At 61.7% G+C, this 13,670-nt stretch overlaps 1 protein-coding gene across 1 annotated transcript; it reads right to left on the reverse strand.

Annotated features, from left to right (window-relative positions):
- Positions 1 to 488: 488 nt before the first annotated feature.
- On the reverse strand, positions 489 to 8,229 carry LOC147596059 (protein NDRG2-like; the record flags this gene model as incomplete). Its single annotated transcript, XM_086771698.1, has 10 exons — positions 489 to 697; positions 1,749 to 1,816; positions 1,894 to 1,938; positions 2,957 to 3,051; positions 3,455 to 3,511; positions 4,470 to 4,556; positions 5,702 to 5,762; positions 5,881 to 5,943; positions 7,955 to 8,075; positions 8,124 to 8,229. Coding segments are annotated over 10 exons (912 nt in total), but the record flags the coding sequence as incomplete, so codon positions are not given.
- Between the last annotated feature and the right edge of the window lie 5,441 nt (positions 8,230 to 13,670).

A 13,670-nucleotide genomic window follows, 5' to 3' on the forward strand; every position in this document is an offset into this window, starting at 1 on the left:
CAGCGCCGCGGCGTTTTTATTGGCGGGGAGAGCGGCGGGGGCGAGGCCCGGCTCCGGTACCGGCACCGCGGGGGCGGGGGGCGCCCGGGGGGTTTGGGGTCCGGGGTGGGGGGAGACGGGGGATTTTGGGGGGGGGGTCCCAAACCGTTCTAGGGGGATCCGGGGGGGGGGGGGGGTTGGGGGTCCCGGGATGGGGGGGTCGGGGGTATGGGGGGGGGGGGCTTGGGGGGCGGAGTCCCAAAGGGTTTGGGGGGGGGTCAGAGGGGTTCTTGGGGGGAGGGTGGGGGGTTTGGGGTCCGGGGTGGGGGATTTTGAGGGGGTGGGGGGGCTTTGAGAGGGTGGGGGGGGGGTCCCAAACCGTTCTAGGGTGATCCCGGGGGGCAGTTGGGGGTCCCGGGGGGGGGGAATTTGGGGGGGGGGGCCTCAAACCATTTCGGGGCATGCCGGGGGGGGTGCTTAGGGGGTCTAGGGGTCCTGGGTGCGGGATTTTAGGGGGGGTCCCGGATGGGGGGTGGGGGGGGATTTGGGGGGATGGAGCGCGGTCCCGGGGGGGGTCCCTCAGGGGGCGGGGGGCGCCCCCCCCCCGCCCCCAGGCTGCCGCGGGACAGGCTGCGGCCCCGCCCCCCGTCCCCCGAGGCCGCGCTGGAGAGCGAGGCGGTGCGGGAGCGCGACAGCCGCGTCATGGCCGCCGCCGCCACTGCGGGGAGGGGGGGGCCCAGGGCCGCGCCCCGCCCCTCCCCTCCCCGGCCACGCCCACCCCCCCTCCCTCCCACCCCGGGCCACGCCTCCCCGGGCACCAGGTGGTGCCCTGGGCCACGCCCCCTCCCCCCGGGCCACGCCCCCTCCCCCCGGGCCACGCCCCCTCCTCCCCCCCGGGCCACGCCCCCTCCTCCCCCCCGGGCCACGCCCCCTCCTCCCCCGGGCCACGCCCCCTCCTCCCCCCCGGGCCACGCCCCCTCCCCCCCGGGCCACGCCCCCTCCTCCCCCCCGGGCCACGCCCCCGCCTCCCCCCCGGGCCACGCCCCCGCCTCCCCCCGGGCCACGCCCCCTCCTCCCCCCGGGCCACGCCCCCTCCTCCCCCCCGGGCCACGCCCCCGCCTCCCCCCCGGGCCACGCCCCCGCCTCCCCCCGGGCCACGCCCCCGCCTCCCAGAACTGCATTTAATTGCCCTGGGTGGAGGGGGGAGGTGATGTTAATTAGAACTGAGGAGCGTTAATTAAGCCTCAGGTCAATTAATTCCTGCCTCACAGCAGCTAATTACTCCCCCCAGGTCCAGGTTAATTAATTGCACCGCTAATTACCCCCCCCCCGGTGTAATTAACTCCCCCGCCTCAGCTGAGTTTTCCCCTTCCAGCACGCAAACGAGCCCCCCACCCCGGCGGTAATTAATTATGCAGAGCGGCTTAATTACCCGCCCCGAGCGCTAATTACCCCCCCAGGAGTGTTAATTAGCGGTGGCTCGTTAGGCGGTACTCACGGTAGCCCATGCCCTGCAGGAACTACTTGAAGGCCTCGGTGAGCTTGGCCGGCTGCGCGGGTGGGGCCGTGACCTCCGACCCCTCCCCGGTGACCTCTGACCCCTGGCTGACCTCTGACCTCGCGACCCCGGTAAGGCCCGGTCCCCCTCCCCCCTCAGCAGTCCTCTGACCCCCCGTGACCTCTGACCCTCTGTGACCCCATGACCTCTGACCCTGTGTGACCCCATGGGGGGGTGTCATGTGACCTCAGAGGAGGCCCGGTGACATCACCAGTGACGTCACTCACCATGGCGTCCTTGTGGGGGGAGTTGTCGCCCACCACCAGCAGCACCGGGCAGCTGGGGGGGCAAAGGTCAGGGGTCGCGGGGGGGTCACGGGGGGTCACGGGGGTCACGTGGGGTCAGGGGTCACTCACCGCAGGCTGTTGGCCCCGCTGCGCTGCAGGCCCAGGTCCCCGCGGCTGCAAGGGGGGTGTCCCAGTTCATCCTAGTGCCTCCCAGTTTGATCCCAGTTCCCCCTATTTTCTCCCCAGTTCCCTCCCAATTCTCTCCCAGTCCCTCCCAGTTCCCTTCCAGTTCCCCTCAGCTCAATCCCAGTTGCTCCCAGTCCCTCCCAGCCCCCCGGTACCCCCCCAGCTCCATCCCAGTTCAATCCCAATTCCTCCCAGTTTGATCCCAGTTTCCCCAGTACCCTCCCACTCCATCCCAGTCTGATCCCAGTGCCCCCAAATCCCATCCCAGACCCCCCCCAGTCCCCTCCCAGTCCCTCCCAGCCCCCCCAGTTCCATCCCAGTCCCCCCCGGTTCAATCCCAGTTCAATCCCAGTGCTCCTAGCCCAATCGCAGTCCCTCCCAGCCCCCCCAGTTCCATCCCAGTCCCCCCCGGTTCAATCCCAGTTCAGTCCCAGTCCTCCTAGCCCAGTCCCAGTCCCTCCCAGTTCCCTCCCAATCCCCCCCGGTTCAATCCCAGTTCAATCCCAGTCCCCTGCCAGTCCCCCCCCAGTCCCCCCCAGTCCCCCCCCAGTCCCCACCAGTCCCCCCAGTTCCATCCCAGTCCCCCCCCAGTTCAATCCCAGTGCTCCTAGCCCAGTCCCAGTCCCCCCCCAGTTCCCTCCCAGTCCCCCCCGGTTCAATCCCAGTTCAATCCCAGTTCGATGCCAGTCCTCCTAGCCCAATCCCAGTCCCTCCCAGCCCCTCCCAGCCCCCCCAGTTCCCTCCCAGTCCGCCCCGGTTCAATCCCAGTTCAGTCCCAGTCCCCCCCCAGTCCCTCCCAGTCCCTCCCAGTCCCTCCCAGTCCCTCCAAGTCCCTCCCAGTCCCTCCCAGTCCCCCGCAGTCCCCTCCCAATCCCCACCAGTCCCCCCAGTTCCATTCCAGCCCCTCCCAGTTCCCTCCCAGTTCAATCCCAGCTCGATCCCAGTGCTCCGAGGGCAGTCCCAGTGCCCCGCAGCCCCGCCGCAGCGCCCCCAGTTTGCCCAGTACCTGTTGTACATGGCCCAGAGCAGGGGGGCGTTGGGCGCCGCCCCCAGCCGCCGCCGGGCCTGCTGCACCGGGGGAGGGGCGGCCGCCAGCTCCTCCTGCGGCCTGCGCGTCACAGCCCCGCCCCCGCCCCGCCCCTGTGTCTCAGCCCCGCCCCCACCCCGCCCCCGTGTCACAGCCCCGCCCCTGCCCCGCCCCCACCCTGTGACCCACAAGTGACCCTCCCCCAACCCTTAACTGAGCTCCCTGACCCACAAGTGCCCCCCCCGACCCACAAGTGGCCCTTGGGGCCTCCAGGTGGACTCTGGGCCCCCCAAGTGCCCCCCACAGGCCCCCCGAGTGCCCCCAGGCCCCCCGAGTGCCCCCAGGCCCCCCAAGTGCCCCTTGAGGGCCCCCAAAACTGACCCCCAAGACCCACAAGTGGCCCTCCCCAGACCCCCAAGCGCCCCCCGGACCCACAAGTGGCCCCCCACGGGACCCCCAAGTGCCCCCCCGCCCGACCTGCGTGAAGAGGTGCGCCAGGATGAGCTCGCTGCTGGAGGACGTCAGGCCCGACAGCTGGGGGGGCACCCGTGGGACCCACGGCGACCCACCGCGATCCACCGGCACCCACAGACACCGTAGGGACCCACCGCGACCCACAGCGACCCACAGACACCGTAGGGACCCACCGCGACCCACAGCGACCCACAGACACCGTAGGGACCCACAGCGACCCACGGCGACCCACGGCGACCCACAGACACCCACAGACACGGTAGGGACCCACAGCGACCCACAGCGACCCACAGCGACCCACAGACACCGTAGGGACCCACAGCGACCCACAGCGACCCACAGACACCGTAGGGACCCACAGCGACCCACAGCGACCCACAGACACGACAGTGACCCACAGTGACCCACAGCGACCCACAGCGACCCACAGACACCACAGCGACCCACAGCGACCCACAGACACCGTAGGGACCCACCGTGACCCACAGCGACCCACAGTGACCCACAGACACCGTAGGGACCCACAGCGGCCCACAGCGACCCACGGCGACCCACAGACACCGTAGGGACCCACAGCGACCCACAGCGACCCACAGACACCGTAGGGACCCACAGCGACCCACAGCGACCGTAGGGACCCACCACGACCCACAGCGACCCACAGACACCGTAGGGACCCGCAGCGACCCACGGCGACCCACAGACACCGTAGGGACCCACAGCGACCCACAGCTACCGTAGGGACCCACAGCGACCCACAGCCGCCCACCAACACCGTAGGGACCCACAGCGACCCACAGCCACCCACAGACACCGTAGGGACCCACAGTGACCCACGGCCGCCCACCGCCACCCACAGCGACCCACGGCGACCCATAGGGACCCACAGTGAGCCACACGCGACCCCAAGCGACCCACAGCGCCGCGGGGCCAGCAGCAGGGAACCCCCCCCAAACCCCGCCCCCTTCTGCCCCACCCCTCTCCCCATTAGCCCTCCCCACCCGCCGGCCCCGCCCACCTTGTGCGCCACCCAATCCACCCAGCCCTTGGCGCGGGGGTTGATGTTGATCAGCACCAGCCCCTCCACCGCCTCGGGGTGCAGCAGCTGTGGGGCGGGGCCAGACCCATAGCGCCCCACGGCCACGCCCTCCCACCCCATAGCGACCCCCCAGCCCCATAGCGACCCCCCAGCCCCACAGCCACGCCCCCCGAGAGCCCCCAGCGACCCACAAGTGCCAAACCAAGAGACCCCACTAACCTCCTCCAGCCCCATAGCGCCCCACGGCCACGCCCCCCCAGCCCCATAGCGACCCCCCAGCCCCATAGCGACTCCCCAGCCCCATAGCGACGCCCCCCTGCCCCATAGTGACCCCCCAGCCCCACAGCCGAGCCCCCAACCCCCCAGCGACCCACAAGTGCCCAGAGACCCCACTAACCTTCTCCAGCCCCATAGCGCCCCACGGCCACGCCCCCCCGCCCCATAGCGACCCCCCAGCCCCATAGCGAACCCCCTGCCCCATAGCGATGCCCCCCGACAGCCCACAACCCCCTAGCGACCCACAAGTGCCCAACCAAGAGACCCCACTAACTTCCTCCAGCCCCATAGCGCCCCATGGCCATGCCCCCCTGCCCCATAGCGACCCCCCCTGCCCCATAGCGACCCCCCAGCCCCACAGCCACGCCCCCCGAGAGCCCCCAGCGACCCACAAGTACCCAACCAAGAGACCCCACTAACCTCCTCCAGCCCCATAGCGCCCCACGGCCATGCCCCCCTGCCCCATAGCGACCCCCCCAGCCCCATAGCGACCCCCCAGCCCCATAGCCAAGCCCCCAACCCCCCAGCGACCCACAAGTGCCCAGAGACCCCACTAACCTCCTCCAGCCCCATAGCGCCCCACGGCCATGCCCCCCCGCCCCATAGCGACCCCCCCAGCCCCATAGCGACCCCCCAGCCCCATAGCCAAGCCCCCAACCCCCCAGCGACCCACAAGTGCCCAGAGACCCCACTAACCTCCTCCAGCCCCATAGCGCCCCACGGCCATGCCCCCCTGCCCCATAGCGACCCCCCAGCCCCATAGCGACCCCCCTGCCCCATAGCGACCCCCCCGCCCCATAGCGACCCCCCCAGCCCCACAGCCACGCCCCCCAGCCCCACAGAACCTCCCCCGAGATTCCCGCAGCCCTGCATTCCCCCAAATCTGCCCCCCACCCTGCCCCACGCCCCGCCCCACGCCCCGCCCCACATCTCACCCCAAATTTAGCCAGGACGAAGGCGCCGGCGCCCACCCCGATGCCCACGACGCTGGCGATGCTGGGGGGGTGGGCGGGGTCAGGCCGGTGCTGGCCCCGCCCCCCCATCCCGTCCCGCTACGGGTCAGGGGCCCCCTCCCCGCCCCACAGCGCCGTGGGGCGCCCCCCCGCCCACTCACTTGAGGTGCCGGAGGACGCAGGGGACGATTTCGGCCAGTTGCTCCAGGGAGGGGTACTGGTACCTGCGGGGGAGGGGTGGGGGGCGGGGGGGGAGGGGCGACAGGGGGAGGGGCAAGGGGTCAATCGGGGGTCGAGGTGGGGGGAGGGCGGGCGAGGGGACCAATGAGGTGAAGCGATGGCGGTTGGGGGGGGGGAGGGGTGCGTAGGGTGATGCTGCGATGTGATGGCGGTCGAGGTGGGGGGACAGGGGGGCGGGGGGTCAACTGGGGGGGGGGGAGGGGTGGGGGGGTCAACAGAGAGACGACAGGGTCAACTGGGGGTTAATGGGGGCAACTGGGGGTTAGTGGGGGGCAACTGGGGGTTAATGGGGGTCAGTGGGGTCAACTGGGGGTTAATGGGGGCAACTGGGGGTTAGTGGGGGGCAACTGGGGGTTAATGGGGGTCAGTGGGGTCAACTGGGGGTTAATGGGGGCAACTGGGGGTTAATGGGGGTCAACTGGGGGTTAGTGGGGGGCAACTGGGGGTTAATGGGGGTCAGTGGGGTCAACGGGGGGTTAATGGGGGTCAACTGGGGGTTAATGGGGGTCAACGGGGGGCTTATGGGGGGCAACTGGGGGTTAATGGGGGAAACTGGGGGTCAATGGGGGGCAACTGGGGGTCAATGGGGGCAACTGGGGGTTAATGGGGGTCAACAGGGGGTCAACTGGGGGTTAATGGGGGCAACTGGGGGTTAATGGGGGTCAACAGGGGGTTAACTGGGGGTTAATGGGGGTCAGTGGGGTCAACTGGGGGTTAATGGGGGTCAACTGGGGGTTAATGGGGGTCAACGGGGGGTCAACTGGGGTTTAATGGGGGTCAACTGGGGGTTAATGGGGGTCAACGGGGGGTCAACTGGGGTTTAATGGGGGTCAACTGGGGGTTAATGGGGGTCAACTGGGGGTTAATGGGGTCAATGGGGGGTCAATGGGGGTCAACTGGGGGTTAATGGGGGTCAACTGGGTGTTAATGGGGGCAACCAGGTGTTACTGGGGGTCACTGGGGGTTAATGGGGGTCAACTGGGGGTTAATGGGGGTTAACAGGCGTCAATGGGGGTCAACTGGGTGTTAATGGGGGCAACCAGGTGTTACTGGGGGTCACTGGGGGTTAATGGGGGTCAACTGGGGGTTAATGGGGGTTAACAGGTGTCAATGGGGGTCAACTGGGGGTTAATGGGTGCAACTGGGGGTTAATGTGGGGCAACTGGGCCTTAATGGGGGTCAACGGGGGTCAATGGGGGTCAACTGGGGGTTAATGCGGGCAACTGGGGATTAATGGGGGTCAACGGGGGGTTAATGGGGGTCAGTGGGGTCAACTGGGGGTCACTGGGGGTCAATGGGGGGCAACGGGGGGTCAATGGGGGTCAACGGGGGGTCAATGGGGGTCAACTAGGGGTTAATGGGGGTCAACGAGGGGTTAATGGGGGCAACTGGGGGTTAATGGGGGTCAGTGGGGTCAACGGGGGGTCAATGGGGGTCAACAAGGGGTTAATGGGGGCAACTGGGGGTTAATGGGGGGCAACTGGGGGTTAATGGGGGTCAGTGGGGTCAACGGGGGGTTAATGGGGGTCAACTGGGGGTTAATGGGGGTCAACGGGGGGTTAATGGGGGCAACTGGGGGTTAATGGGGGTCAGTGGGGTCAACGGGGGGTTAATGGGGGTCAATGGGGGTCAACTGGGGGTTAATGGGGGCAACTGGGGGTTAATGGGGGTCAGTGGGGTCAACTGGGGGTTAATGGGGGCAACTGGGGGGTTAATGGGGGTCACTGGGATCAACTGGGGGGGTCCGTGGGGTCAACTGGGGGGGCAGTGGGGTCAACCGGGTCGTCAGAGGGGTCAACGCAGTCAACTGGGAGTCACTGGGGTCAACTGGGGGGGCAGTGGGGTCAACAGGGGGGTCAGTGGGGTCAACCTGGGGGTCACTGGGGTCAACTGGGGGGGCAGTGGGGTCAACTGGGGGGGCAGTGGGGTCAACGCAGTCAACTGGGAGTCACTGGGGTCAACTGGGGGGAGCGGAAGAGGGGAGTGCAGACGCACCCCGGGGGGTAGGGCGGGGCGCCCACCTCCATGCCGGGGGGGTCGAGGTGGACGAGCAGGAAGTGGCTGGCGACCTCCCGCATCTCGGGGTGGGCGAAGAGCGGGGCGAAGCACGAGGCGTCTGCGGGGGAGGGGCGCGGCGGGAGAGGGGGAAGGGGGCGGGACTCACGCGTGTGGCCCACGTCCGGCAGCATCAGCAGGGCGGGGCGACCAGGGCGGGGCGCGCCCTCCAGCGCCACGTGAACAGGCCCCAACGGCGTCTCCAACACCGCCCCCTGCTGGCCGGGAGGACCGGACACCGGAACGGGGATTGGTCACCGCCACACCCCCCACAGGTTCGCCCCCAAAATCTCGCGATTTCCCCCCAAATTCCCCCATTTTGCCCCCCAAATCCCGCATTTTTGCCCCAAATTCCCCCATTTCACACCAAAATCCCACATTTTGCCCCCAAAATCCCGGGATTTCACCCCAAATTCCCACATTTTGCCCCCAAAATCCCCCATTCTTGCCCAAAATTCCCGCATTTCGCACCAAAATCCCACATTTTGCCCCCAAAATCCCATGATTTCCCCCAAATTCCCACAATTTGCCCCCCAAATCCCGCATTTTTGCCCAAATTCCCGCATTTCACACCAAAAGCCCACATTGTTGCCCCAAAATCCTGGAATTTCCCCCCAAATTCCCACATTTTGCCCCACAAATCCCCCATTTTTCCCCCCAAATTCCCGCATTCCGCACCAAAATCCCACATTTTGCTCCCAAAATCCTGTGATTTCCCCAAATTCCCCCATTTTGCCCCCCAAATTCCCGCATTTTTGCCCCAAATTCCCGCATTTTTACCCCAAATTCCCCCATTTCGCACCAAAATCCCACATTTTGCCCCCAAAAGCCCGTGATTTCCCCCAAATTCCCCCGTTTCGCCCCCAAATTCCCGCATTTTTGCCCCAAATTCCCACATTTTGCCCCAAATTCCCACATTTTGCCCCAAATTCCCCCATTTCGCACCAAAATCCCACATTTTGCCCCCAAAAGCCCGTGATTTCCCCCAAATTCCCCCGTTTCGCCCCCCAAATCCCCCATTTTTGCCCCAAATTCCCGCATTTCGCACCAAAAGCCCACATTTTGCCCCAAAATCCAGGAATTTCCCCCCAAATTCCCCCATTTTGCCCCCCAAATCCCCCATTCTTGCCCCAAATTCCCCCATTTCGCACCAAAATTCCCACATTTTGCCCCAAATTCCCCCATTTCGCACCAAAATCCCACATTGTTGCCCCAAAATCCCGCGATTTCCCCCCAAATTCCCCCGTTTTGCCCCCAAATGCCGCATTTTTGCCCAAAATTCCCACATTTCGCATCAAAATCCCACATTTTGCTCCCAAAATGCTGTGATTTCCCCATATTCCCCCATTTTGCCCCCCAAATCCTGCATTTTTGCCCCAAATTCCCCCATTTTCCACCATAATTCCCACATTTTGCCCCAAATTCCCCCATTTCGCACCAAAATCCCACATTGTTGCCCCAAAATCCCGTGATTTCCCCCCAAATTCCCCCGTTTTGCCCCCAAATGCTGCATTTTTGCCCAAAATTCCCACATTTTACACCAAAATCACACATTTTGCCCCCAAAATCCCCCATTTTTGCCCCAAATTCCCGCATTTTAGCCCCAAATCCCGCTTTTTTGCCCCAAATTCCCCCATTTTGCACCAAAATTCCCCATTTTGCTCCCAAAATGCTGTGATTTCCCCAAATTCCCCCATTTTGCCCCAAATTCCCGCATTTTTGCCCCAAATTCCCCCATTTCACACCAAAATCCCACATTTTGCCCCCAAAATCCCGCAATTTCCCCCCAAATTCCCCCATTTTGCCCCCAAAATCCCACATTTTTGCCCCAAATTCCCCCATTTCGCACCAAAATCCCACATTGTTGCCCCAAAATCCCGCGATTTCCCCCCAAATTCCCCCGTTTCGCCCCCAAATGCCGCATTTTTGCCCAAAACTCCCACATTTCACACCAAAATCCCCCATTTTTCGCCCAAATTCCTGCATTTTTGCCCCAAATCCCGCTTTTTTGCCCCAAATTCCCCCATTTTTCACCAAAATCCCACATTTTGCCCCAAATTCCCCCATTTCACACCAAAATCCCCCATTCTTGCCCCAAATTCCCCCATTTCGCACCAAAATCCCACATTGTTGCCCCAAAATCCCGTGATTTCCCCCCAAATTCCCCCGTTTCGCCCCCAAATGCCGCATTTTTGCCCAAAACTCCCACATTTCACACCAAAATCCCACATTTTGCCCCCAAAATCCCCCATTTTTCGCCCAAATTTCTGCATTTTTGCCCCAAATCCCGCTTTTTTGCCCCAAATTCCCCCATTTTTCACCAAAATCCCACATTTTGCCCCAAATTCCCCCATTTCACACCAAAATTCCCACATTTTGCCCCAAATCCCCCCATTTCACACCAAAATCCCACATTTTGCCCACTGAAAAGGGAAGCTAGGGAAGGAATTTGTCCTGTCATAGAGCGGTTCATAGAACTAAGACTACTAAAAGAATGTGAGTCAGAATTCAATACACCTGTACTTCCAGTTAAGAAACCTGATGGGTCCTATAGGATAGTTCAAGACTTAAGAGCCATCAACAAAATAACAGAGGACCTGTGGTAGCTAACCCCTATACCCTATTAACCATGCTAAAACCTGATTTAGCTTGGTTTACGGTCCTAGATTTAAAAGATGCTTTCTTTTGCCTCCCTCTCCATGAAGCCAGCCAGAAAATTTTTGCTTTTGAATGGGAAAATCCCAAAAGTGGTCGAAAGACCCGGCTCACATGGACGGTGTTGCCGCAGGGTTTTAAAAATAGCCCCACAATTTTTGGGAATCAGCTAGCAAAGGACTTGGAATCATGGGAACCACCATCAGAAGAAGGGAAGGTGTTACAATATGTAGACGACCTTCTTATTGCAACCAGAACCAAAGAATCCTGTGTCATTTGGACCGTGAGTCTGTTAAATTTCCTGGGACTACAGGGATATCGGGTTTCTAAGAAAAAGGCACAGGCGTTGTTACAACCCCAGGTCACGTACCTGGGGTACGAGATCAGTGCCGGACAACGGATCCTAGGACAAGCCCGGAAAGAGGCCATATGCCAAAGCCCCCGACCACAAACTATAAAGGAACTACGGACATTCTTAGGAATGACGGGTGGTGCCAACTTTGGATATGTGATTATGGTCTGCCTGTTAAGCCACTCTATTCCCTGATAGCAGCTAACCAAAAGGATCTCCAGTGGGATGCTGAGTCAGATCGAGCCTTCCAGCAGCTGAAGAAAGCCCTGATGTCGGCATCGGCATTGGGACTTCCTGATGTGAGTAAGCCATTTTTTCTATTTTCCCACGAAAAACAAGGAATGGCACTAGGAATATTGGCACAAGATTTGGGACCATACAGACGGGCGGTAGCATACTTCTCCAAACAGCTGGATGCCGCTGCGAAAGGGTGGCTGTTCTGGTTTTGTTAGTGGGGGGGGGCCTAAGGTGGCAGCTTCTGTAGGAAACTGCTAGAAGTCGCTCCCCTTTGTTCAGTGGACTTGGCCGGGCCTAGGGCGGACCCACTGCTGGCCAAGGCCAAGCCAATTGGTAGCAGAATGTCCCGTGATAACGCCTCTGCGATAATGTATTTAAATAGGGGAAAACAGAAAAAAAAAAAAAAAGGGAGAGATGTGAAGCAGCTGAGCGGGGGGCAGAGAGGGGGAAGCGCGAGCCTTGTGGGCCTTGCAGGCCTCACCCTCTGGCCTCCCGCCGGGCAGCCGACTGGGCCCAACTCGGCCCGGCCTGGCTGCAAGAAGTGGAGAGGAGCAGTTGAAGTGAATAAGATGTAAAAAGGATCCTGAGAGGCGTCTGCCAGCCTGTTGTGAGGAACGGCTGCAGACGCCAAGGTCAGTGAAGGAGGAGGGGGAGGAGTAATGCGGCTCCTGGCCAAGATTCCTCTGCAACTCGTGGTGACGACCATGGTGGAGCAGGTTGTCCCCCTGCAGCCCATGGAGGTCCACGGAGGGGCAGAGATCCACCTGCAGCCCGTGGAGGACCCCACGCCGGAGCAGGTGGAGGCCTGAAGGAGGCTGTGCCCCGTGGAGGGCCCGCTGGGACAGCTGTTCTAGAGGGACTGTGTTGGATACCTGGAGTATCAGGGACACTTAGTGAACAATCCAGACCGAATGGAATTGTTATGTTTGTGAGCAGCAGGCCTCAAGGACATCACTGAAGCCGCTTGTGAGAAAGTAATGAAGCCGCCTGTAAGAAAGTACTGAAGCCACCTGTGAGAAAATAATGAGGCCGCCTGTGAGAAAGTAATGAAGCTTCCTGTGAGAAAGTAAACGAAGCAACCTTGAAGAAGATCGTAAACAACTCTGAGAAAGTGAAAACATGAAAAGTACGGGACTTTCAGGTTAACGGGACTTTCCAGATTAGCTAACTGCAAGTAGGAAGGATATGCAAATGTAACTATTAGAGCTTAAGCCAATCACGCAATGACTAGTAGGCATATTTTATCTTAGCAATATAAATATGTGCACCCGGGACTAATAAATCGAACTACGCTTATTACTCATATTGAGTCTTTTGTCGTACGTTCCTCCGTCGCTCGCAAATGGCGCCCGAACAGGGACTACTAGAAGACACTGCTATCGGAGTGGCGGAGGCAGAGAAGCACCGGGAGCAGCGACCGGGGGGCAAGATCGACTACGCATTTGTCCTTCAGATGCGACGATCCGGAGCCTGAACCGTTGAAACAGGGGTTCGCCGTCTGCCAGGGCTACAGGACAAGCTGCAAAAAAGGGGTGCCTTAATCAGGGAGCACCAATAGTGAGTACTTAATCAGGGAGTAAAAGGGGTGCCTTAATCAGGGAGCACCAATTGTGAAACTGCCGGCAATAATGGAAAAGGAGGTAGCCCTAGAATTATTATGCTCTCTATGAGAGGACTGAGTTATGACTCGGCCGTCCTAGAAGCTTTGCTGCAGTGGGCAAAGAAAAGGGAATTAATCCCCACAGTTGATGATCCTTTTGAACTCCCGACACAGGAAAAGATAGGAAAAAAGCTGTGGGATGAAATAAGTAAGGGATCTCCACCGTGTGGAAGCTAATTAACGAAACATTGATAAGCATGAAAGCCGAGCGTTCAGTTGCTGCATCTGCTTTTGCGGCCTTAACTCCAGCCGACGGGTCCACCTCCACTACCAGCATGCTGTTCTTGGGTTTAACGAGCCCTGCCGCCGCCCCGGCTCGTGCTGAGGGTGGGGGGGTTCGAGCCCCAGCAAGGACTCCAGGAACTGCAGCCACAGCCCCTATAACTATAGATATGCGGGCACCAGAGGGAAAAACTGCCAAAGGCTTTTCACCACCATCAGACGTACCACCGCCAGGCACCCCGCCACGCTGCGCCAGTGCAGACTCAGAGTCACGAGCCTTTTCGCCGGCACCAACAGCTCTGGTTTATCCCCCGTTACCACCTTCTTCCCTGCCACCACGGCGTGAGGAGGAGGGGGATGAACATTCATCTGGCTCCAAGGACGCACAGCTGGAAGAGACGCTAAAAAGACTGGAAGCCCTAGAGATTCGCCTAGAAGTGTCACTGGGAAACTTGTCAACTCCTTCGCCTGTGCCGCATCGAGACCTGTCAGCATCCAACCTATTCATTCCGAACGGAGCATCGGGTGAG

This window comes from Chlamydotis macqueenii, unplaced genomic scaffold (assembly GCF_036417535.1).
Source record: "Chlamydotis macqueenii isolate bChlMac1 unplaced genomic scaffold, bChlMac1.mat HAP1_SCAFFOLD_233, whole genome shotgun sequence".
NCBI lineage: Eukaryota > Metazoa > Chordata > Aves > Otidiformes > Otididae > Chlamydotis > Chlamydotis macqueenii.